This window comes from Cololabis saira, chromosome 4 (genome assembly GCF_033807715.1).
Source record: "Cololabis saira isolate AMF1-May2022 chromosome 4, fColSai1.1, whole genome shotgun sequence".
NCBI classification, from domain to species: domain Eukaryota; kingdom Metazoa; phylum Chordata; class Actinopteri; order Beloniformes; family Belonidae; genus Cololabis; species Cololabis saira.
This window is the reverse complement of record NC_084590.1, coordinates 41359096-41386305: the sequence shown is the minus strand read 5'-3', so window position 1 is coordinate 41386305 and position 27210 is coordinate 41359096. Positions and strand designations below refer to the sequence as shown.

Here is a 27210-nt window from a genome sequence, read left to right as displayed (position 1 = left end):
GTACATAGTTTAATGTCGTTTGTATTTGCTTTTACTCCTCCACACTGGGGATTCATAAATCTGACTATATAAATGACAGTAACTCTTTCTTGATGTCATTAATTTATTGTAATGTCTTTGTATAAATAACACGTTCATAGCATGATTATTATCCTGCTATGAGGGCAGCACAGAGGACCCAAACACAGGAAATCAAAGAGTGGGAGGAATCCACAAACTTTATTTTAATGAGAAAACGAAAAAGACTGCAAGGGCAGGATAACCAATAATAAAAAAAAAGAGAAAAGAAAGAAAAATTGAAATAGCGGGCAGCGTATATCAGCATAGAAAGACGAGAGAATGTATGATATACGGACACGTGAAAAGGACAGAGCAGACAAAGTACTGGGTAAACCACTTTCAAAATAAAGCATGAAATACTCAAAGTGAATGCATGATAAAAAAGAGAACACAGGAAAACCAAATAACAACAGAAAAACCCCCAAAAAGTAATCTTTGTCAGTATACATCTTTGCGAAACTGAAATATGTCCTCTGCTTTTAAATTATCACAGTTGCGCCCAGGGTGCAATTAGGGTGAAGGGCCTTGCTCAGAGTCCCAAAGTGGTTCATCTTGGTTGCCATCCCGGGGACTTGAACCTGGGTCCAGACCCAAGCCCACCTCTGCAACCACTAGACTGCAGGACTGAAGCTGGAAAAGAAGATGATGAATGTTGTTAGTTTTAACATAGATATGATTTTTGTGATGCAGAAAGGCATAATGCAGTGTCTTTCTGGTGGGGCTTTTCAGAATAAAGCTTTGTTTATGAACTAAAGTTTCCAGTGGGTTGTGCAGTTGGATATGTGTCTCCTAGTTTTTGACATATTTGCCAATTGGCTTGAGGAGTTGTGACTGCAGACGTTTTGGCAAAGATGTTGCCACTGCAACTACTTGAGCAAGTACGAGCTGGAAAAACTGGTCATGGCCTTGAATAAGAAAGTTGGGAATAGTGAAAGAGTATGTTCTTTAAGACATGAATGAGGGCAGCATGGTGGCGTTGAGGTGTTGTAGGTAGGTAGGAGTAACAGAGGGATTTCAGGTAGAGGTGGGACTGCATCAATGATCACCGCTGAGTCTCTTTCTGATATCCATAGTGATGGAAAATGGAAAGATAAGGGTCAGAAAGGCTCCATCACACACTGAGAAGAACAGAACCACACACTGGGAGTTTACACGGCTTTGTGAGAAGTGCTTTTGAAGCCTTGTTTCCCCTTTCTAATCTGTGGCACCATGTTGTAAATGGGAGGAGCTTGCTAAGCTTATGCTATTACTTTATATTAATTTGTAAATCAAATGCATCCAAACACCCTCATTTTATATGTTGCTACTGAAGAAAACATTTGAAACAAGTGCTGCCAGAGCTGAAACCAGGAGTTTCACTGGGACCCACCATCACTCGGCCTGCCAATCAACCAGGGGCCAACTGTAATCACTTACAGGTCATGCAACTCTCCGAGTGTAGGCCTGCAAGTCACAAGGCAAGTGACTGCCGGTTTGGAGCAGAGTGATTTCAGCTCTGGAAACACTTGTCACGTATGTTGTTGGCTCGTGGTCTGCTTAGTCAACTTTGACGGGGACTGAAACGATTCGAGACAAACGCCTCTCAACCAGAGGACCCAGCTGCTAAAAGCGTTAGGAGCCGAGGAGCTGGAGATAGCCAATGAGGTTATTCTGCTGCTAAACTGGACATTTTAACATCAGTGGAGATTGACTTGCTTCTGGAGCCTGCCCCAAGTGGTCGGTCTAGGAACTGCAACTCTTCTTACTTCTGCATCGGTATCAACCTGGAAGATGAGACGTTATCCCTGAATTTGAATGGACCACGGTGTCTGCAGAGGAAACTGTCATCTGTAATAAGAGTAGGAAGGAGGTAGAAGAAAACCCGGAGAGCTGGAAATACGCGATGGGGGGAAGAGGAATCAAATTCAGTTGCAGCAAGACATACAACATGATGCACAGGAAGCAGATAGCCCTAAAGGCAAAAGCTGAAAAAAAAGGTGCCCTCACACCCTTGTGCACGTTCAAGCGTGCTGCAGTGGAAGCGCTTGTATGACTTGCATGTAGATTCTTCAGTCCTGGAGATTTAGCGGATGACACCAGCCACGACTCTCTATACCAAACAATTCAAAAGTTATGGCAGAAAGTAGGAACTATCAGATATCGACCAATCAGAAAAAGGGGCGGGGATAATTCATGCCAATGAAGGTCAAATACTCAAAACCGAGTTCGATGACACCACCCACGACTCTCTATGTCAAACCATTCAAAAGTTATGGCAGAGAATAGGGACTATCAAATATTGACCAATCAGAAGAAGGGGCGGGGCTAATTTGCACCAATTATGTTCAAGTACTCAATACCGAGTCCGATGACACCACCCACGAGTCTTTATATCAAACCATTCAAAAGTTATGGCAGAAAGTAGGAACTATCAAATATGGACCAATCAGATGAAGGGGGCGCGCTTTTTGGCATCTAGCGTCGCCACGGTAACGCTTTTGACTGAGAAATGTAATGCGCGTTGTCGCAGGATGGAGACGCACTTTTTGATGTATAACACACCTGGGTGCACGTTACGGTTCGGGCCGTATTAACTGCCGAAGGAATGGCATAAATTACGCGATTCATTCAAAATGGCCGACTTCCTGTTCGGTTTCGGCCATGGCGCCAAGAGACTTGGTGTATACCGATTTTCGTACATGTCAAACCGTATTGTGGGGCTTGAGGCACAAAGTTTTCTTTAAAGTTATTCTATGCAACTTCTGAGAGCTAGCAAGATTTGAAAGTGGCGCCTCCTCTAAGCGATTTTCGTGCATGTACGTCAAACTGTATTGTGAGACACAAAGTTTTCTAGGGGGCGCTGTTGAGCCATTTTGCAACGCCCATTAATGCAAACCATTAAATATTAAATTTTTCAACAGGCCTGGCTTGCGTGCAAAATTTGGTGACTTTTGGGGCACGTTTAGGGGGGCAAAAAGGCCCCCCTATCGTCGAAAGAAAGAAAGAAAGAAAGAAAGAAAGAAAGAAAGAAAGAAAGAAAGAAAGAAAGAAAGAAAGAAAGAAAGAAAGAAAGAAAGAAAGAAAGAAAGAAAGAAAGAAAGAAAGAAAGAAAGAAAGAAAGAAAGAAAAATTCCTACAGATACAATAGGGCCTTCGCACTGTAAGTGCTCGGGCCCTAAATACACCTACAGTTCAGTGGTTATAGTTAAGTCCTTGAGTTTCGGTGAAATATAATCTGTTGACGGTCATCTGATGGATTGAAATTTAACAACTGGCGATGATTAAATTATTTTTTTGTCCAAATATATAAAAAATATGGAAAACCTTGAAGGGAAAGAGGCTATATTTCTTTTTTTACCACGAATTTAAGGCCTTATTCAACACCTCACAAAAACCGCACCCTGATTTACAGTATGTGGGGGTGGCTCAGTGGGATAGGGAAACAATAAAACATTCACACACCCCAGTGATTAATAGGCATCATGAGACGGTAGTGCTCAGACACGTCACAGAAAATAACATCCACTCAAGGGAACTTTGTGTTCAGGGGATCTGTCTATTTTCAATTCTGTATGAAAGACATTACAGCACGAAACCCTTTTCCCTCACTTGAAATGATGAGCACGAGCTCTTTTGTTTCACGAGTAAGCCATTAAGTGACCCTTCAAGCTTCTTTATCCAGCTCAACTGGGCCGCTTGTTAGGCTGACATTTTCCCGCATTGAACGTGCCCATTATTTTGGCGTTTCCTGTCCATTCTTTTGTGCCCTCTTGCCCTCACTGTCATTACAGGGAAAGGCTTTATCAAAACCTCCGATGGCTACAAAGCATCTGGCTCATTTGTATTTGAAAATCAAGAGGTTTCAGTTTTGCGAGCTGTGTGGAAAGTGTCACCTGCAGTATCTGACCTATAACTATATTCAGATTGCTAAATAATGGAAAAAAAGGATTAGAAAAAGTATTTTTCCCCCTTTTTTTCTTTTTCAGAGCTCTTTTGTCTTTAGCACATGACATGGAAAAATATTAGTCTATTTTTTCATTTCCGTTTTGCCAACCAGCAAGAAAAAACATGCATAAATTAATGTTTGCATAAAAGTTTGAGCTAAATGATCCACATGATGATCAAAATAATGCCAAGTCATCCAATATTCATACCCATTTTCTTGTGCTACATACATATGTGAGATGATAAATAATAGAATTTATTTACATATATTACCCTTTAATAGACAGGACATGGCGATGAGGCCAATAAGAGAAGTTGGAAACCTTGAGGGCTGCTGTGAATGACTGCTGCTGTCGTGTTCGGGGGGAGGGTGGGATGTGATCCCCCGTTCTGGCTGTGCTTTACCTTGCAACATTTGGTCTCCTCGCTCCAGCTGTGTTTTTCCCCAGGTCTGTCTGCGTGCTGCCTCCTCTGGCCGTACACCATCATTAACAGGCAGCGTACAAGCCGCAGCCTCTCCCAAAGCCTTTTCCTCGTTCTGTCAGTACTTCAGAATAAACATAAGCCTCCTCTGCCAGCCCTGGCATTCTCCAAATGTCAGAAGAATTGTCCCAGGGCTTTCGGGCCTGTTAAATTAAGCTAGACATGCAAAACCAAGCCATTAATGAAGTACATTAACCTGGAGCACCCTGCATCCATTTGCAGTATTGTGTTGTTTGGTTACAAGCCACCACGGGGGGAAAGGAGGCTGAGCAAAGGGGGAGGGAAAGAAAAGATACACTTGACAAGCTTATTATTGAGTAAAAGAGTCTGTGTTGATTTTGGTGGTTGGAATACACTGATGCACTACAGTGGCTTCTGTGAGGAAGGAAAAGATGATATGTTTTGTACAACATCCCTGATTGTGTCCTTCTGCACAACAACCGATAAAAGAAGGCGACCAAAAGTGGCGTTTCATTTGTCTGAGTGACATATCGCCAGTGTTCCAACAGATTGCGGCGTCAGGATGAGCTACTGTGTCTCCAGGTTGTTTTTTCTTTAAAAAAAAAAAAAAAAAAGGCTGCAAAAATGAATTTATCCAATCGTACATTTGAAATGACTCCGTTTGGCTGACATTTGGTGCAACTCACTGTGCTGTTTGGGTTGGAGATCTGTCGTCTGTCGGCTCTGGCCTGCAACAATCTTCTCTGGTTGTGTCACAGAATTGATTTGAGCGTTAGGCAAGATTTCTGTTGCTTTTTACGGCGGCGGCGCTGTAACAAATTTGCAAGTGTCTGCAGTGTTTGGCAGAGCTGTTGATCAATACCAATAATTTATCGCTTACTTTGCCAAGTACCGAAACTTTTGGCTTCCAGGACTTTTCCCTTCATCTCGTCCTGTTTACAACGGCTCAGAGGCGGGGGGGTGATGCTGAAACCCGATGCAGGGCTACAGGACATTTTGTTCTCATGCCAGAAAACCAATTACAAAGGACCTCTTAAGTTGATGGTGGAGCTGTGCTCTATTTATCTGGCTTACTCATCATTTGTTAAAATGTGTATTTAATTACAGGTTGGCATGAACTGTGTCAGAGATGCTGCTGTTGCCAACGGAGACGGACAGGCATGAGGTCATCAGGAGTCTAAGTGGGCTCCTTATCAGATAAGTGATCATGATTCTCAGCCCTCACCCCCCCTACACACACACACAAACACACTTATGCAGAGACACACGGCTAAATTATACAGTAAAGAGTATGACATTGTAAAGTGAAATGTGTCCTTTTGCTTGTGCCGTTTGAAAGCTTATATCACATATACCCTGAAAGGATATGTATTTGTCAGTTTTAAGCCTGGAAATGATCCAAGTTATCATCCGTTACTGTACTAATATTAGTTGCTTATAGAAGCTCACATCTGACAAAAAATGTAAAAGAATGGAAAATTAATTAACAAAAAGAAAAAAGAGTGATTCTTAAAATTAATATAACTCTTTTTAAATTTTCGCTGATCAACATTTTTGGGGTTTTTTGCATTTTAAGGCCTGAAACAACAAAAAGTTGGGGCAGTAAGACTTTCACCACTTCATAATGCTCCTTTCCCTCAAAAACCCAAAAAGGCATGGCACTGGGCAGTCAACAGTTATTTCTGATGTTTATCATGGAAAGACTTGCGGCAGAACTGGGTTACAGGGCCAATGTCATGTGCAAAACATGGTTTTCCATCATCCGCTTGAAAGCTGCATTGACGTCCATGGAAAGGATGTGGTCCTGGAAGCACAATGTGTTGCTTTAAAACCTCATTGTCTTTTCTGCATCAATGCTGCTGTTACAGATGTGTGCATGAGTGTTACAACGGGCACTGAATATAACCCTGTACCATCAGTCCTTTTCATCTTCCGTCTGGAGCACTCAGCAACTATTTCCTTCAGAAAAATGCTGATCTTTCCTTCTTTCTTCCCTTCATGGGTGGCCACAGGAGAGATTACGTTTCCATCTTAGCCTCTTACGCTCACCAACTGCATATCTTCTTTCACCACACTTGGAAATTTGTCTTCAGTCTGACAGCTCCATCTCCAGCATCCTTCTACCAAAGTATGCAACATCACTCTTCTTCATGTGTCTAAACCATCTCACTTACATGATTTCCTAGACGTTTAACCCTGGCTGTCGCTTTCATGTGCTTTTTCTTAATTCTGTGCATTCTTGTCACTCCCAAAGAATATCTGAGCATCTTCAACTGGGCTCACTACTGCCGCGTATGCCTTTTTCCTTTTACTCTGTCTGCAAAGGCAGAAGACTGACCAAATATGTGCCGCATGGATACTTTTGAGGAGTTGGTTGGAGAGGAATGGATGAAAACAACCCACCAGCACCACCATAGTACATAGTTCAATCAAATACTATCCCTTCCTGTCATAGTAGTCTGCATGTTTTTCAAAAACAAACTACTTTGTGTACACATTTATGTTAAAGAAGGGGGATTTTTCTGTCTTACTTGACTTCAGGAGTTAAAGGGAAAGTTCCGTTTTTTACAACCTGGACCTTATTTCTGGCATTTTCTATGGTCGTATACTCACCCAGAAAAGTTTGGTGTCATTTGGAGTCCTTCGGAAGATATTAGGAGTTTTGTGCGAGCCGCTTCTCCATATAATGCGAGCGAATGGGGGCACAGCGGGACACAGACGATGCAGTGTCTAAATAACACATTATTGCAGCGAAACTCGTTCATTTCTTTTATGAATCACTAGATCTGCTTCTGTGCATCTTCCAGGACCTGTTGTCTACATCCGGGGCTGTGTGTGTAACAAGGAAATCAGTTTGTAAACAAGACCTCTGAACTCATGACGTCATCTCTGTGCGCGCATCCCAGACACAGCTCTGTGTACAGCTGGAGTTCGCTATTGTTAGTTTACTGTTAGTTATTTGAAACATGTCTAAATATTTGTCAAATTCTGAGGTTGTGGACGACGACTTTGAATATGATGGACGTCCTTACCGTTTTGAGCCAGAGTATATGTTAGCAAAGTCTAGCTGTACCTGTCCGCGATGCGCGCACAGAGATGACGTCATGAGTTCAGAGGTCTTGTTTACAAACTGATTTATTTGTTACACACACAGCCCCGGATGTAGACAACAGGTCCTGGAAGCAGATCTAGTGATTCATAAAAGAAATGAACGAGTTTCGCGGCAATAATGTGTTATTTAGACGCTGCATCGTCTGTGTCCCGCGGTGCCCCATGCGCTACCGTTATATGGAGAAGCGGCTCGCACAAAACTCCTAATATCTTCCGAAGGACTCCAAATGACACCAAACTTTTCTGGGTGAGTATACGACCATAAAAAATGCCAGAAATAAGGTCCAGGTTGTAAAAAACAGAACTTTCCCTTTAAAGCGGCAGAACAGAGTGGAGTGGGACTGAGGAAGTGTAAAGACTCGCACAGGCAGAAGATGGATCTTAAACTCCAGCAAAATAACATCAGAGGTGTCTGGACGAGGATGAGGGAGATCACAGGCTTTAACACCAAAGACTGTCAGCAGCAGGGGGCAGCCTGGAAAGAGCCAACAAGTTGAAAATGTTCTTAAACAGGTTTAGTACCCCCCAATGGGATCATCCAACACTCCAACACTCCACTGATCTGAATACCCCCTCAGCCATCAAACCGTCCCAAACTCTGCCCCCATCCTTCCCGGGCCCCTTTTGGATCACAGCTCCAACCATCACAGCCCTAACCACACCCACGGGTCAGCTGAGGATGGAGCTGCAAAAACTTCCCTCAGGCTCTCCCCAGAGTCCTGAAGTTCTCCACCATTACCTTTTTTTTTACTGTGTGTGTGTGTGTGTGTGTGTGTGTGTGTGTGTGCTTACTACTGCCAGCCCTGTTAATGCTTAGTTACCATAGTTACCCATTTATGGCAGTTTAAAAACACTGTTTTCAGCTAGGTATTGTCAGTGTTCCTCACAATGTTGCTGCACACATGCTTCACATTACATATGCACTCCCATTTGTCTTCGGCAACACTGCAAATGTGTTTACAGTAGTTCTGCTCTGCTCTAATTGGATGTTAAAGCATGTGTGTTATACTCTCAAACTATGACTATCATGTTTCTTAGAAATCTCCAAAGTCAAGATTCTGGGTGCATTCAAACACAGGAGTCATATCTTTTGAACCATTGGTGCAAATTCAATACATTTAGGAAATTGCTACATATAAATCATCCACGTGTCGGTTAGACCCCATCCAAACGCGATTACTCAAAAATGTTTTCTCTCTTACTCGTATGACAATATTGGATCATATCAACCTATCCTTGAAATCAGGATATGTGCTGTACATTTTTAAAGTCACAGTAATAAAACCTTTATTTTAAAAAACCCTTTCAAGACATTCAAGTGAATTATAGACCAATTTCCAACCTTCCATTTATACCTAACATTCTGGAAAAGATACTTGCAAGCCAGTTATGTGACCATTTGTATAGAAACCATCTATTTGAAGTCAGTCTGGGTTCAGAATTCCCGTAGCACAGAAACAGTGCTGGTTAGGGTCACTAATGATCTTCTTATGGCCTCAGATAATGGATTACTGGTTCTGCTAGACCCGAGTGCTCCTTTTGTTACTGTAGATCACAGCATTTTACTGCAAAGGTTAGAGCATGTTGTTGGGATTAAAGATTGGTTTAAATTATATCTATCTGACAGATAGATGTTTATGTTACAGGTTTCTTTTGCGTAGATAAGTGTCTGCTACGGTGTCCCTCAGGGTTCAGTGCTAGGGCCAATCTTGTTCAGTTTATACATGCAGCACTTTTCAATCCACAGGTATTAATTAGAAGAATCTCATCACCATAATTGTGCTCCGTTGTTATTGTAGTTTTGAGCTGGTCTGCCATATTCTTCTCTTCTGTACATGTTTACAGGCCAGAGCTGCATGCTGACCTGCAGTCCCCCCCTCTAACCATCCCAGTGTCTGCTGTCTACACCTGTTCACCTGTTCATATCTCTGTAGTCCACCAACTAACCATGTATCAGTCATATGTACTTAGAACTCTTGATTTTCCATCTAAAAGATAGTTAATACTAATATATATTGTCTTATGTAACACTGACAATATATCTGTGCCTCTCCTCCCTCTGTTATTCATTTTCTCTTTCCTATCTCCCTTTTCCTGCTCTACCTGGCTGGCCTTCAGCAGGAAGATCCCCCCCTAATGATCCAGGTCCTGCTTAGGGTTTCTTCCCTCTTAAAGGGAAGAAACCTGTTTGGCTTAAGGTTTTTCTCCCTCTAGGGGAGTTTTTACCTGCCAGTGTTTCTGTAATAATTGCTTGGGGGTCATGTTCTTTGTCTCTGGTTAGCATCTACGACAACGTGTTGTAATAGACGCTACTGTATATAAATAAAACTGAATTGAATATAATAACATGCAGACTTATAAAGCTCCATCTATTCAATTTATAAGCTGAAGTACAACAGTAGAAAAGTAAATAATTGCATTTTGTAAGATGCTTCTTCAAGAAACATCAGCAGCAAATTCTGTAAAATACACAAAATACACACAAACTTTGTTTGCAAAATAGGTCATTTTTGAAATCACAGCCGGTAAATCTTGCTTTAGATGGGGGCAGGTGATGATGGCAACAGTGGTTGTGTGAGGGGACATGTGCCTTTTTAAAATACCACCCAGTGTCTTCTGCTGATTGCGAGCTTGTGCAGGATGGGTGGCAGCCCGTTTATTGTCTCCTGGGTTGTTGACTGTCTGTCAGATAGGCATCAGGTTGTGTCCCTGGGGAGCTCCGAGTCTAATGTGAGAACCACAGGGGGACTGTCCTGTCTGCATTCGCTCCAACTGTCAACGCGCTTGTGACAGTTGCCTGATGGATCTCCGATGGTGATGAGTACCAGAGATGAGCAGAATTATCTTCTATGTGTCACCAAAACATTGACACCATGAGTGAGGAATATGACGTTGCGGTACGTGCACTGTGGTGCACACCTGCTGCAGGACCAACACTGAAGAAGTGTACAAGAAAGCCCTGAGCCTGGAGGAGTGAAATCCTGCAGATCTACCAGTCTGACTGGACAAAACCTGAATAAAATCAAGAGATTAGACGTAAACTAACATCCCATCCAAACTGTGCATCCATCTGTATAAAACTTTTTATTAGGAACATTTTGAAAACAAGACATGAGTCTATCATTTTTCATTGCATACCGTAATTCATGATTCAGTCTTTCTATGTGAACCCTTCTGAATTAACTGGTTTTCTGTGTTCCTTCCTGTTAATTTCCCATAAAATACGATTTATATGTCATAGATAAAATGGTAAAAAACTGGAACTGGCAAACATCTCTGTCCATGAGTCATATGTAAGGCATTGTTCAATCGTTGAGTATAGGGGAAAGGGGCATCACGACCTGGACCACTTGGAGTCATTGAGAGGAAAAAATTAATATCCCAGTCTAAATATCAAAATATCCTCCAGGGTGATGTCAAACTGAAAGCTTTGTAGAAGCTGTGTTTGATGCAGCAGGATAATGACTGACCATTGGAAGTAAAAGGCTTCAGAAAAAGAAAATCCTCCTTTTGGACCGGCCCAGTCAGAGCCCAGTCCACCTCTGCAGAGATGCTGGGGAATAACCCCGAGAGAGCCGTTCTGGAGCAGTTCTGTAAAGAGCACCGGTCCAAATCATTCCTTTAATGCAGTGCTTCTCAATCCTGGTCCTCGTGGGCCCCTGTCCTGCATGTTTTAGATGTTTCCCTGCACCAACACACCTGATTCTAATTAAAGGTCCTCATTAGCTTGTCACCAGGTCTGCACAACTCTGTTGATGACACAGGTACTTTTATCACGGTGTGCTGAAGCAGGGTAGCATCTAAAACATGCAGGACAGGGGCCCACAAGGACCAGGATTGAGAAACACTGCTTTAATGGGTCTGTGTTTATACAGATCAAACTGTGTTTGTCTATTAATAACAGCTCGACAAAGATCAGATCACATTTCATGTCAAATCAAAGCAGAGAACTAGTTAATTTCAACACATATTTTACCACTGTATTTACCTGTCAATCATCCGGTGTGGCAAGCACATTCAGAAACAAAAAGAAATCCCACAAAATGTTGAAACTGACATTTTCTATAATTTAAAAGATATTCAGTGAACTGCTCTAGACTGTCTGAGGGGTGAAGAGGAGGAACGCAGGCTGTCAGCAGCCTTCATCACCGGACAGCTGTTTCCCAGTGAAACGGCTCAGAAAGGTTCTTTCAGATCAGAGGTTCCCACTGAGGAGCCGCTACGAACATGTCAAACCTTGAAGGGTTTTTTGTTTGTTTGTTTGCATTTATGCTGCATAAAAGAGCTGTCAGGTGACAAATTAAGCCTGAAGCGTTCAGTAAGAACTGCATCTGTGTGTTTGTCGTGTGTCATTTTTAACATTTTTAACAAAAGAAGAGCCCACCTCCACACGGCACAAGCCGAGGAATAAAAAGATAGTATGGCCGAGCGCATGGAAGGACTCCTGATGATGTCGGTAACATATTTCTCAGCCACATGAATACTTTTAGTTTGACTGCAGTCAGTAGGAGTTAGAACCAGGTGAATAAGAAAAAAAAATCAACACAGTGCAAAGAAAGATGGTAGTACGAAAGCACCATGTTGAACCTTTCCTTCCGGCTCTTAGTAACCAGTTTCAATTCCTAAGAAAGAAAAAAAAAAGACTATTTTGTTCGTCTGAAGAATTCTAGTCGTGAAATTTTGTTTTACCTCATTTGCAAATATATGTTTTGCTTAAGATAGGATGATTTTGACCAGCTTTCTGTACTACATCACCATCTTCTGTGGGGTGAGGACGATGGGCAGCTTTATGTAACCTATCCTGAGGTGCAGATATACATGGAGATATATATGGAGAATCTGGATTATTCCCCTCTGATCTGGGTCCGAGAGGTAACAGAACCCTGTAAATCTGAGCCACTCACCGAAAGACGTATTTTCAGGACTTGGTGGTCCTCCTACATCCTCATTTCGCATACAAAATGACTTTGATGACTATAATGGCTTTATTCTTCCAGTGCAACAATAAAAGCTTTGGTTATGACTCCTTGGGTCATTTTTAGCACTTTTCTCTCCTTCGGTAAATTGGCGTGCTGCTTGGAAGCATTTTCCCCTCCAGTGTTGTCCTGTGGATTTCTGAATGTGAAATCCAGCTCGCTGGGGGAACATGGTGCAGAGAAGATCCGAAAAGATGCTGATTATCTTAATTTTGATGCCACATAATAACGGCTCTTTTCTCTGCAGACAGGATGCAAGGGAGGTAAAACTATCAAGAGTGACATGTCAGGGCTAATGAGAGCCAACGAAGGTACAGGACGTGATCTTCCACAAGACTCTACTTAATAAGGGGAGTCGTGAAAAGACAAAAACATTTGGGATAATTTAAGTAATAACCTCATACAGAGCAAAGATGTGGGGACATGATGCGTCGCCGTAACTACAGGACAGAGTCCCTCAAAAGTCTAACCCTCTACGTGACATTCACGATGATGATTGTGACCACACTGTTCCTGCAGCTTCCAAAACAGTGATGCTAATCAACAGATCGTGTTATATAGCATGAAAGTCATGAAGGAGCTTCCTGTCCGTGAGTCTCAAGTGCATTGTTAGTAAAAGGGCTGTACTCGTCCAATCAACTCAGCTTTCACCATGATTCATCTTTATTGTGATAAATAAGCTTTCCAAAGTGCCACTGACGAGCCTTTCAAGTGAAACAAGCGGCTGCCAAAGTGCCATTATTGAAGTGAATTAAATAAAACGTCATTAATTAATCACTCAATGGAAACGACATCCACTCATCTGATTGCGATACCTGCCTGAATCTTTATTCAGGTTTCCAGGAGGAGGCCGGAGCAGAAATAGATACGTACTGGATAATCTTTGTAGCGTCATCGTCTAAGCTGCTGGGGGAAGAATGACCTTGCGTGTGAAGCAGAAGACCCACAAAAAGCCTCTCGGTCGGTCACTTTGAAGGGTGGTGTTGTCAGTCATGTTTGATCTGCTGCACCAACTGAAAAGTGATGTTTTTTTGAAGACTGCCTCAGTCCAGTCTGACGTCTAAGTGACGCGGAGGCAGTACTGGAGTTGAGGGGAGGTGAGGGGGGATGGGGGGGGATGGCATCCCCCCCTGAAATAAAAACGGTCAAAATCATCCCCCCTGTAAAACTGCCATCCTGCCTTTCCATCCCTTATGTCATTTCATCAATGAATGTGGTTTTACTGCTATTTCAACATTTAGAGTCATCACCAGAAAAATAACACCAGAAAAATAACTTATTTGACAATTTTCACCTGTTTCAAGTAAATATTCACTTGAAATAAGTAGGAAAATCTGCCAGTGGGATTTATCTTCTTATTATAAGCAAAAAAAGTCTTGTTCCACTGGCAGATCTTTCTACTTATTTCAAGTGAAAATCTACTTGAAACAGGTGAAAATTGTTGTTTTTTCCAGTGATGAGTCTTGTTTTAAGTGTAATGAGATTTTTTTTTACTAAATTGAGACATTTTAACTAGAAATAAGACAAATATTCTTGTTAAGATTTTGAGTTTTTGCAGTGATCCATTTTACTTATCCTGTGAAGGATAGAGTCATATTGATAAGTTCAGAAAACTGTTTTTTATTGTTGTGTTTTGATGTATTTGATGTAAGCCCAGTGGATATTTAAAGCTTACAGAAGGCTGCATTTAACTGCTGCTATGTCATTCCTGCAGTATTTCTGCAGGTGTTTTGGTCAGTGCTATTGTTTATAATATATTATATTATTTGTAATCAGCACAAATTATCTGTCCCCATATGATAAAATCCACCACCCCCCCTGTTTTTTTTTTACAATTCGAGTACTGCGAGGAGGTGTTTTAGCGCCCACAGCCTCCTGTCCACCGCCGACACACCCCACATCTGTGGACTCCTGTCATCTGCAGTAATAGTGTTTTATTCGCGTACCTGCAGGTACATTAACTTCTTTAGACCTTAGTGTTCTGTAACCTGTAATCAGTGCATGAGGATATAACAAAAACCATAATTAATAGTTTTTTACACATTTACCAGAGCTGGAAAGGGTTTGTCCATGCTTGTTGCTGTCGTGGCTTATGGATTTTGATGACGTTGATGTTTGCATGTCCTTTTTCTTTGGGGTCTTTTTCTGTGTTTTATTTTGAAAGTACATGGCTTTTCCTCTGTTTGTGTTTCCCTCTTGTTGCCTCGACAGCCCACCACGTATTGTCCTGTTTTTCCTCCTTCCCCTGCTTGTACGTTTGTCATGCTTCTCATGTCCCCCCCTGTGGTGCTCATCTGTCTCCTGTCTGCTTTTTTTGGCTTTTTTTTCCTGCAGCAGCATTTATTTTTAAAATAAATAAATAAAACATTGATTTGTATTCCTGTGTCCTGCATCCTGTATTTCGGGGTCCTCTACACTTTGTGAAGCAGCCCAGAAAGACTTTTTCAAGCTTGTGTCTTCAAATTAAACGTGTATCTACTGTAACAACCACAACATGATTAAACACTAAAGGTTACTGTTTATGATGTGAAAACCGAACTGCAATTACTACGTTTCCCTAAGGGGGAGTTTGCAGTCTTAACGTCCATTCAATTCAATCCAGTTCAACAATACTTTATTAATCCCTGAAGGGAAACTAGATGTTGCAAAGATATTGAAATAGATTATACAGTAATGAGACAGATGCTGGTGGCAATGTGACATCTTTTATCTCTGCAACTGCAATGACGCAATGAACAAAGCCGACAAAATGACCGTAGTAATGTCGGAAAGTTCAGTCAAGGCCCGACATAGTTCTCTACATACGAGTCCCTAGGTAGTGACCGTGGACCAGTAGCCTGATGATGATTTTGGAGACAGAATATCCCCGGTTGAAGTTGTGTGAACTGGTTTCATGGTTGTTGATCTGTGACACAGATGTGGCACAGCTGTCGGGTGAACCAGAACGGGAGTCCAAAGGGACGGGGCACCATGAGCGTGATGCTAGATGACTTTTTTCTAAAGTGACACTGAAGCTGATACCACGGATCCAGCTGAGAGCTGCAGCTTAGACCACCGGCTCATTGGGCTTTGAGATGTCGCGAGACGGCCTTATGTCACACAGGGGGTTAATGAGGGGTTAAGCTTGAAACCAAAGCTAAACTGGCGAGAGTGCAGTGAGTTCATTGAGTCTCTGAGAGAAAAACATAAAATAAGAAAGGAAAAAGGAAAAATGGAGCCTACATTTCATTTCATTTCATTTCATTTCATTTATTCCATTCATGCTATATCTTCTTAACAATGTTGTACAAAATTCCAAGAAGTACACATTATCAGCATGAAGAAAAGGAGCAGGAAGAAGAAAACTTATGATACCTGCCCCTCTCTGTTAATACAATTACATTGACTTACTGAACACCAATCTATCTATACATATATAAACAAGAAAACAAACAAAAATACCACTCTTCTATCTATTTTTTTCTCTTTCTCCTTCTTCTTTTTTGTGGGCACTTATCTTCTCTTTTTTAAACATTTTCTTAAGCTGGTACAAACTTGTGCAACCTCTCAGTTCCTTGCTTTGTCCATGCCATAATTTTACACCTGTAACAGAAATACACCTTTGTTTTATGTTTAGCCTTGCAAAAGTATGTTTGAAATCATGTTTAAGTCTGTTGTCTTCATCCTCCAATCTGAACAAATTTTGTAGCTGTTCTGGTCTATTTTTTGCTTTGAACATTATTTTTAAAGTTTGAAGTTCAACCATATCCATTCAGGCTGGAGTAGCATGCGATGCTAGGATTAGCATAGAAATAAAACAGGAGGCAGCAACAGCAAAATTGTCAGACTTTACTCTGAATATTCAGGCTTAACTCCCATTTTTTCTTCTTCTTTTTTCCTGTTGTCACTTCCAGTTACTATTTACTTTGCTTAAAACACAAATCTGCGTTGCTAGGGCAGGGCTTGTAACCCAGCTCTTCACAGCGCTGAACCCACACACTGAGGACAGGTGCTTTGAGGGTCTCTAATGTGTAACTGTCTGACACCAGGGAGAAATGATGAAATGTAGGCCTGTGATGCAAGTGAGAGTGTTTGTGTATGATCGGGGAAAAAAAAAAGCCCCACACATGCAGAAAAGAAGCATGAACGTGTTAACGCTGCGTTTAAAATGCCCTTTTTCTCCTTTGAAACCACATAAAAATAGGCTGAATATTCCTTTTAACCAAGAAATGTCACACTTGCACGAAGGAAGGAGGCCATTGGGGGAAAAACCCAAGGAGGTAGGATGATCTGACGTGTTTAATGCTGAGATGGATCTGAACAAAATTAAAAAACGGAGCAATCTCCATCATCATAAATAACTTAAATATACTCTGGTCATCTCCACCATGTCGAATTAGACCTTGAACTGAATACATAGCAGGTATGATTCAGGGAAACGCTGTCTCAGACAAGCCTCTCGAAGTTTGCAAACCAGACAGTCAAGGCTTTCCTGAACTCTTCAGCGCTCAACTACCTGCTGAAGGCAGCAGGGAACGCTACCTGCGAACTGAGACTTATTTACACAGGATCAAATATTTTCAACTGCCATAAAAGCCTCACTCAAAAGTCTGGCAGGAATAACATCTGAAGGCCTTGGTTCTGATGGATTTAGATTGGCAACCGTGTCATTTTGAAGAGCACAATGCAGCGAAGCAAAGCCGCATCAGAGAAAATCCACGACGGCCGCGGCTTCATATACTTTCTTATACCGGAAATGAAAAGTAGTTTTATTCCTCACAAATTAAGCTTTTTCTTTTAGGTGGCTGGTAAACGTGTTCATCATCCAGCCAGTGTTAATAAAGACGAGCCCTGATGTTTCCTTGTGTGCGCTGGCATCCGTGTTGAGAACGAGGCATTCAAAAATTGTCGGTAATTCCTGTTAACAGCTGCAGCTGCCGTGGAGCAGCAGCTGGCAGGCGCATTATCCAACACCTTGTGTTGAATCAATAAAATATTATTGTCTACAAAAAGCTGATTTCCTCACGCCGCGATGTCTGTGTGAGACTGATCGCTTTAAAAGCCCTGAGCACATTTATTGGGAGCAGCCTGCCTCTTCCTCCTGTGGGAACTGGATTTGTTAATGCCTCCGCCCCTCGTGCTGTTTCATTATTTATTTCTTTTAATTCGGCATCATTCAAAGAGAATTCGGTTCTCCCTCCGAAACACAGCGAGAGGGTGAACGCTTAATGAAACCAGACCGCTTTCTGATCTGCATAAATCATCAAGGTAAGATCAGGAAAAGTGAAGCACTGTGAAAAAGTCAAATAAAGCTGAACGACTTTCTTTTATCCGAAGGAAAAAGAAGTGTTTATCCTTCCTGTATTTTTAAAAACCCAAATCAATGAGGACAGATCAATACACATGTGGAAACAGCTCAAATCAATCCGGGCATATATTTTATAACTTAATGCAGTGGGCTCATTGAGTTAATATCAAACTCGATTCGATAATATCTGGCCAGTATTTGTATGAGGGTCCCATCTGAATGGGCCTGAAAAATAGCTGCTTGGCGAATGGGCCCAAAACTGGTGTCACATGTCGGTCTCATTTGGGCCGACAGCATAATTGAACAAATAAGCGAAGCGGGTAATTCTGGTGGAACCAGCAGGAAAAGCCGGGGATCAGCCTCGCCAGACAGAGAGGCTCTGACTTGTGTGTTAATTTCAAGTCTAAATGTTGCCGAGACACGTGGCCCGTGGACGGTTCTGGATCGTACCGGGTGAGAGAGAGAGAGAGAGAGAGAGCAGGACAGAATCCGTGTCTGTCCTCATTTCTCCCACCGTGTGAAAAACCTGCCACCGCCGTCACGGACCGATCAGGTGAGGATGCCAGAGGGATTCAGAGGCACGATGATGACTTTGTTTCTAGAAAGTCTCAGAAACAACTTGCAGACACCCTGCAGAGAAAGCTAGTGAGGCCGGTAACCATGGCAACTGCAGAACTGGCAGCAGCGTTTTTCGCCGCACGGAAGAAACTGCAAAATTAACCAACATTTTTCAGAAAATTCATCCAGTTCTAGGTGATGAAAAAAGTCTAGTTCGTCTAAATGAGTGGCTCGTGGCAGCTGTTGTCACGGTGACGGGGAGGAGGTTGAAAACGTGGCACAACAGTATTGTTAAGAGTGTCAACCAAACATGAAAGGAAGGAAAATGCTCCGAGTACAGTGGGACGGAGGAAAGACACCCCGAGTCAAACATTTGCTGTTAAAAGACAGTTAAAAAAAAGAAAAGCAAGCAACAAAAAGACAATGATTTGTGAATCCTTTCTGCCAATCGGCCAAATATTGTGCTTGTGTCCGTGGTACAGTAGTTGCACGACCTCCTCTCGCACACGTACGACAGAGTTTTTCACTGGTTTATGACTTCTGATGTAAGACGCCTAAGATCAATTTCATAAAACAATGTAACACAATGAACAAAAAAATTATCGAAAACAATATTTGACATGAAATGTCAAAATAATAAACGAAAGTAAATGGATGGCATCAAAAGCACATGCCAGTACGTCATATACTATAAAAAGTTTTGAGACGCTTGGGATCATATCAAACCTAGACAAATGGTTAAAAGAAAGAAAAAGCTACTGATTGTACACATGAAATTAGGAATACAAGACTACACATTTTAAACTGGACCTTGATGTTTAAAGGAGCTTGAGGCTCCTTTTAATAAATGAGACTCTCTAGCGCCACCCTTCACCACGACGGCCGTTGGGGGTACTGCAGCCAACAGCGAAGCCGGCACGGGAGAACGGGGAGAACGCACATGCAGCGTCATGTGACGTCACATCCGCAGCCCAGTGCGGGAAATTCGGGACCGAATTGCAGCACATTTTGCAGCACACAGCCTGTTCAAGGCAAAGGAGAGATACACTAGAGGGCTCACTCTTTTGGGTTTGGAACGCTTCATCTGACATTATTACTAGAAAACTTAAAATGTATACGGATTTTTTTCATAAATCTTGCCACAATCCGGCCTCAAGCTCCTTTAAACTTTGCCTGTTGCTGTTTATAACCGTGGTGGGGCAGATTGGAACTTGGTGCTAAGTGCCAGTGAATGACGACTGGGACAGCGGTTCTCAACTCCGGGACTTCAGGACCCACCATCATAAAAACTGCGACCGTAATCCAGGGAAATGTTAATCTTTTCAAATGTATTGAACTAAAAAAAGATGATGCGGTCCAGAGGCAAAGGCCCACAACCCACACAATTTGGGTGACTCAACTGTGTCTCCTTGAACAGGGTCCAACAGTAAACCTCTTTATTTCTTTTATATTACATCTTCCTTATATTTTACACAGAAATCCCATCTCCGTCGTTCATTATCTCTGTGTGCAGACCCACTTAACTCAAACAAAGAGTTCTGAGGTATATTTGAGTTTGAAGTGCACTTTTATCTGAAAGGTCCTGGATGACGTAGCTCAGTATTGTTAGACTGAAGACCTTGTACCGGTCCGGTCCCATAGCAATGTTATTAAATAGAAATACAGCATCTTCTTCTTTTTTATTTCAATCCCTGGACCTTTTATTTTTCGAGCCGTTACTCCACACTGAGCCGAAGTCCTCCCAGCTGCATCCTCACATTTGATGGACGGACATTAAAGTGGTGTCAGTCTTTTCCCGTTTCGCTCTCTCGTGGAAGGCAAACGTCGAAGTGGCCATTCTGCAGGATTCAGGCCACAACCTCTTCACGGCTGTTGAACTCCACTTGTGCAGCTTAAAAGTGAGGTGCCTGTAAGAGCTGCAGAGGGGGAGGTTAGCCTTTCCCATCCCACACCGGGACTTTTCTATCTGGTGTCGGGGGTCAAATACGTGGTCATACATCAAGTGGAACTCCAGGCTGACTCTGGCTGCGTATCACATCCTCCGCCTCGTAGGAAAACCTCTCTCTGAGTGCACTTCGAGTGCGGTTGAATGAAATATGACATCTAATGTCAGATGACCATTAAATCAAATGAAAAAAAAGCATTACATAACCAAATAAAGTGCACACAAATTGCTCCGTGACAGGATTTTAGAAATAGCAATTATCTACAGCTGAATAATGGTGCTTTTATTAACGGTAATGATACAGCCCTTTCTTCCAATGAGCACGTCGTCACCGGGTCTCTGAGCAGTTAATTGAAATGTAGCTGTGTTGTGATGGCAGCTTTCGGAAGTCAAGCTTAACCGTTCACACATCTGGATGGCGGTCTGGCAGGTTGACATCCAGATCACGTGCGACTTTTTGAGGCACAACATTTCTCGTCATTACATCAACTGCTGAGAGATAGATTTAAAAAAATATTCTTCATTCTTTCTCTGATTTTCCAGCTGTGAGCCCGGACGAGATGATGAAACCTGCATCACCGAGGCATTCAATCAACCGCGGCACATATGTTGATCGACATTTACACCATAGTTAGCCCTCTCAAGACAAGCTTGTGTCCAATCTGAGTCTTCTTGTTTATCTGCGATTTTAATAAGCACCTGATTTAAATATTTTTTTTTTGCCAGTTTTAAATGAGTCCCGTTTCATGTCACCTTCAAATGAAGCCATCAGAGTTAAACTCTGATGAAAGCGTTTTTGTGAAATCGTCAGCCCGAGCCAGCACTCCTGCAGAGTTTACACGGGGCGGCTCGGATTGGGCTTCACAGTGCCGAGGAGACAAGATGAGTGAAACAAGAACAGACGGATTTAAGGAGACAGTTTCATTTGATCTGTGTCATGTTTCTATTTTCTTTTAATGTAATATTTTTTTGCTTTTTTTTTTTGTTGCAGTTGTTCTCCGTCTTTTCCAGACTAAATGCCACCAGTTAATCTTGCAAAAAGTGAAAACCGCAGAAAAGAAACAGATGAAATGCCCCTGTATTTTGACATTTGTTTCTTTGCGCGGTCTCCCTGCCGACGCTGTCACCTCCCGCTACACGAAAGCCTGCCAGTCCTCCACGTCTTCAGTGTAAATGCCACAAAACAAAATGATAAATATGTGGTTAAAGTCCTCACGCGCTGCTTCTTCATGAGTCCGCATGACATTTCCATTCATCCATATTCTGCACAGGCTTCATGTTGGACGGTGAGGCGGTGGTGCACCCTGGGGGGGTCAGCAGTCCATCACGGAGCGCCACAGAGACAAACAACTACAGACCGCTCACTTCCTCGGACAGTTTAGAGGCAACAATCAACCTAGCATGCCTGTCTTTGGACTGTGGGAGGAAGTTCCTGGAGGCACGGTGGGAAAATGTCAACTCCACCAGCGCTGAGCCTTTAACTCAAAAATAAAAGCAAGTAATGACCCTAATTACTTCTTACTCACTACATAGGTTATATTATCAGTATGTTTATTATTCCCCGTCAAATAAAGTCGTTAATATTAGTTATGTTGTTGCATCGGGTCATCCACCCATTCCCATTTCAGTGGCTGTTTCTACTAGTGAAACATCATCAGTTGGAGACAAAGTCGTGTTCGACGGAGCGTTACATCCTCTTTGTTGTGTGATGGAATACAGTTTAAAGCTGTTTTAATGGGAGGATGCGATTATTCTAACTGAAAATCTGTGGTTACGTTATCAAGAATAATATTTATATCACAGAAATTAATTTGTAGCACAGATAAAATACAAAAAGCATTGGACCATTAAACCGCATGACACAAATCAGTATCCTTCTGTCCTCCAAAGTAAGTTCTGGCTTATAAAAGGTGTCAAATCAGTCCAAACTTGGGTTTGGTTTAGAGTCATGCTCTCTGATGTGTTTGGAACCATAGCACCTTTCTCATGGGTCAAAAATGGCCCATTAATCAAATGACTGGTCAATCCATCCATCCATCCATCCATCCATCCATCCATCCATCCATCCATCCATCCATCCATCCGTATCCATGTTCCGGTCACATGTCTATACCTGGAGTCCACCTCATTCCCTGGGAGTCCCCCGGGAAGCATCCTAACCAGAAGCCCAAACCACCACAACTTGGCTCTTCTAAATGTGGAGGAGTAGCGCATCTACTCCGTCTCTCCTGAATGACACAATTCTTACCCTCCCTCTAACGGAGAGTTCAACTACCCTGTAGAGGAAAAAAAAGGTATTTTAGCTACAGTACGTGTGTCCGTGTTTTTTTTTAGTTTTTTTGTTTTTCTAGTTACTATCTGCATCGTGACCATCGGTGAGGGTAGAAATGTAGATAAGTCCTCTAACGATCAACCAGACTGTGTTAGCAGTGTTAGCACTAAGGATGGGAATTGATAATCATTTCGATGATCGAAAATGATGATGATCATTTTCGATTCTGCTTAACGATTCGGTTCTTCATCGATTCTCATTTGGAAAAAAAGAACAACAATGAGGTAAATGGTGTTAATATGAGAGGCAGTGTTTGTTACTTAATTAGTTACCTGCAGTATTATTAGCCAAGGACATGCTAACGTTGCTGCTGCTGGGTTGAGAAGTAGGCTACTGACGTTGGTCTGGAGTGGATCGAAAACGCAATTTCATTGATTGTTTGGCATGTTGGTAAAATTACCTCCCTTTGACGAAATATTCACTTGGCAAGTATTGCAAGTTGCCCTGTTGTCGTCTTTTTTACTGAAGTGTAACCAAACTTTACTGGTCGCCATGTTTGTTGACTGCTGGCTAAGCTACGCAACGTGTGTGATGACGTCGTTCATGGAAAATTTGCAAATGATTCCAAGGAATTGAAACACTTGTTCTCAAGAAGAACCGGTTCTCGATTCCCATCCCTAGTTAGCAATTCCATGTCCATCTTTCAAGCGTGTTTCATCTTCAAAAAGAAGAGCTCTAGCCATCACGTTAGCTGCCAAGAGGCTACTCCCACGGTTGACAGAAGCTACACAAACTTTTTGAGGGGTGTTGTTCGAATAACTTTATGCATTTGAAATAAGAGTTTATGCATTTACATTTCCCGTTGCTCGGGTAAAGTAATATTATTACAGTTACCCATTATAATAACACATCATTGTAGAACTCTCCACATAAAGAGGCTCTGGATGGGATTTGTGCTGGAAACCCTGAAGCTGTGAGGCTACAGTGCCAGTATATTTATACTAAAAACATTGTTTTATAAAATAAACTGCCACAAAACATCAGCCGTAATAAAATGAAAGCTTAACAGGCAATCTTGTTGTTCACAAGTCCAATGTTGGTACAGAGTCAAAAAAACAACAACAAAAAGAGGAAACATGCTGCAATTTTATAGAACAACTCTTAAAAACAAGAAGCTGGTGATAAGATGCTTGTTTTTAACTTCACATTAACATTACAGGCGTTGTGGTTGATGTCACAATGAAGAAAAACATGGTGGGTTGCAAATGTCTTGAAGTCCGATGGAGCAGGCAGCTGAAAAAACACTGCACGAGCGCGGTCAAAGGGCAGAGGTGGTAATTGATTATGGAGGGAACAAAATACCTTTATGCTTCAAGAATAATTACAACAATCACTCTTGCTGGCAGGCTTTAAAACACACACACAGACACACACACCCCTACCACATACACACTGCTAAATCCCTTTGAAGAGTAATGTATGAAAATTACTTGGAGACGATAGCATGCAGCACCCTCGCTATCCCCTTATCTCTGGCTGTGTTTTGTTTATCTACCTCCTCACCGCTGCTCTCCGTTTATCAGCTGCTTAGCCGCCCCATTCGCAGCGTCGTCGTGGCTCGTCTCCTGGACAACGGTGGACACAGGTGGTTGGAGAAGGTGTCCACACGGCTCGGACCCAAGCGCAGTCCTGGGGCTCTGGCAGAGGCCTTGAAGGCTTATCATCGCTGCACAGAAGTGCTCTTTCATGCTTTTGATCTCCTATAAATTAGTTTCTCTGGCTCTTCTGTTAAAGCAATTTCCTTCCCCACTCCTGTCGTGGAAAATCCTAGTAGCGATGGGTTTATAATCAAAAAGTTAAGGGACATTCACTTTTGAACCACTCTCATGTGTGAAGCTGTTAACCAGATTCACTTTTTTGGGAAGATAAAATGTGATGGAACCCCTTAATGATAGTCTAATGCTGTACAATTAATATATACAAACACGACACCTACACTGATTTGAGTGTGATGTTCTATGATTTTTAATTGACTTATCACGTTATCAAAGGTGTGGTTTGAAATGTACATATCTTTCAGAAAACTAGGCGGATGAGATTTAATCAGTTAAAGAAATACATGAACCTACCAGAATGAACAGAAACAGCTGAGTCCCTGCTATGTGGAGCTTGAGGTGGGACGTTTAGGTGACCAAGTGACCAGGCGGGTCCCCGTGGAGTTCAGTCAAAGCGCTGTTATTCATTTTGGATGTTGTTTCATCAGAATGAGTCCTGTAGGTAAGTTAGCATGAGCTGAGAGCTAAACTTAAACAGTTAGCTTGTGATAACTGAAGTGAGGTGGGCGTGTTCAGCTGCCAGGCTTGCTCGTTACACACTTTTTGCCAATTTTTTGGGGTAACTGGGGTCGGGCAAAGGCAGCTCCTGCCAATATGGCATCAAATAGATACTTAAAAATCTGGCCCACTCTTAAGAAAATGAATGTGTGACATCACTGAGTGTTTTGTCCAGTTCTTCTTATAGCCTACAGATTATATAGATTTTTTTGATGATAACTTTTTGCATAAAAAACTGATTTAACAATTATTGACAAAAGATGATTTAATTCTAGACGTGTTAATGTGAAGGAATGTCTATACACTAAAAGTGTTGGCTGTGAATTTCCATCCTTGTTTAGTTTCTGTGTCATCTGGCGACGCTGCATGTGACATCCTCTGCTCAGTTGTTAGAGCGATACAGACAACATCCCAACGCATTCATACATATTTATTTATTTATTCATTATTACACAATAATTTATACTTTTAATTTATACAAACAATATAATTTCTCTTTGAGGCATAATATAAAAAATATGTCAATTTAATTCAGTTCAGCTCATTTCAATTAAGTAAGTGTGGCAGGATGAGAGTCTGACGGACTTTGCAGGGAAAATGATTATTAAGGTGATTTCGGTGATTATGGTGATTAATACGAATTCAAAGAGCCTCTGATTACTGATAGGCCTGCACCAGTAACTGAGCGGCCGGTGCTGACAACGAAGAAGGAGACTGCTGATGTTACTTGGCAACTCACAGTCCCGAGAGAGGCTAACGACTAGAATGCCAAGGCTGGTCACCCACTGTCTTAAGTCTGGACCAGCCCCCGAGTCTCGCACTCAGAAGGCACGCTGATTCTTTCCAGTGTCCAGCCGCGGTACTGCAACCAAAAATCCCATGGGGCCCAGAAAGCTTTTTTCCCATAGACCGCAATAGTAAAAGAGAAGCCTCTAAAACTGTTCACAGGACACCTCCAGCTGTAATCACCGGCAATTACTAATCTTTGTATTCTATATATTTTTTTTTTTTCTTAATATTTTTATCCCGGTTTTTTTCCCATTTTTACCACCCCGTGCTCCTACCTACTGACAGTCCTGTGCATTGCCATCCTCTACCAACCCCGGGAGGGCCCTGCACTGAGCTCAGGTCTCCTCCTTAACCTGAGGAGTGAGCAGGCCGCATCTTTTCACCAGACAGGGTGGGGTTTCTCCGGCCGGACGTAGCGCGTGGAAGGATCACGTTATTCCGGCCGGATCCTCCCCACCCCATCTGGCGCCCCGGTTGGCCAGAGGGAGCATGTATAGCCCAGGACTGTGTGCATGTTTTTGTGAGAGTAGCTCCCATTAGCTACCCAAGGGAACACGGGGAGAACATGCAAACTCCACACAGAAAGATCCTTTCGCCAACCCCACCCATGGTGTGGGCGCTGAAGTCATGGGGGAACTAACACGCTGTGAGACCGCTGCACTACCAGCTGCGCCACCGTGCCCCCGTATTCTATATTTTTAAGTCATGGACTTTATATCCGTCAAAAATGTTTTATAACGGCCAGAAAAGTCAAAGAAAAGTCTCTTTCTGGGCGTGACGTCACGGCCGTGTCGGTGCCATTGATGTTGCTCCGGGGCATGATGGGAGGCCCCAGAGCATCATGGGAGGTGACTCAACTGCGCATGCTCTATGGGCTCCTTAACGCGGAAGTAAACCCGGAAGTCAGAAATTTTTCCGGCGTATGTGCTGAGTGAGCAAATTGCATTGAAATGAATGGGCAGCCATTTTCGATGTACCATCCAGTTAATATTATAGATCCATGGTCTGGACGGGCCGGGCATTTACAGCGAGAAGCTGGCAGCTATTGTGCCAAAGCCGACGACGGCCCACAGGATTGAAAATAAAAAAGAATAAAAAGTAATCCGTTAACTTTAGTGTTTTTATAAAGCCAGAAATAACTAATGCTTTTTCAGTTTCTGGCAATGAATTTCATAAATGTCCTCAATATTGAATTATATTCATGTCGATTCTACTCTGCATTTTATTCAAGACAAAAACTGATAATAATAATGTCCAGATTTATAGTTAATAGACAGTAGCTGCTTTGTTGGGTACACCACTGTGATGCTCCACCATTACCAACTTTGACTTTTTTGACTTTTCACAACCGAAGAAGAAGTCCACCACCTGCAGTCATTGCCGAAACCATCTGATTACATTCATATGGCTCATAAATAATGAATATATAATAAACACATATCCATATAAGGACTTTTAGAATATTACGAAGTGAATGTGTTATAACCATGAGATGTGAAATAGTCATTTTT

General features: G+C 42.2%; 1 protein-coding gene across 1 annotated transcript in view; it reads right to left on the bottom strand.

The window, feature by feature from the left end:
- Positions 1-656: 656 nt before the first annotated feature.
- The window catches only part of nectin1b (nectin cell adhesion molecule 1b), a 336486-nt gene continuing 309932 nt past the window's right edge, over positions 657-27210 (bottom strand). Inside the window, exon 12 of the mRNA XM_061719802.1 lies at positions 657-690. Coding sequence (XP_061575786.1) covers positions 672-690 — 19 coding nt within the window. The 3' untranslated portion in view covers positions 657-671. The remainder of the gene's footprint in view (positions 691-27210) is intronic.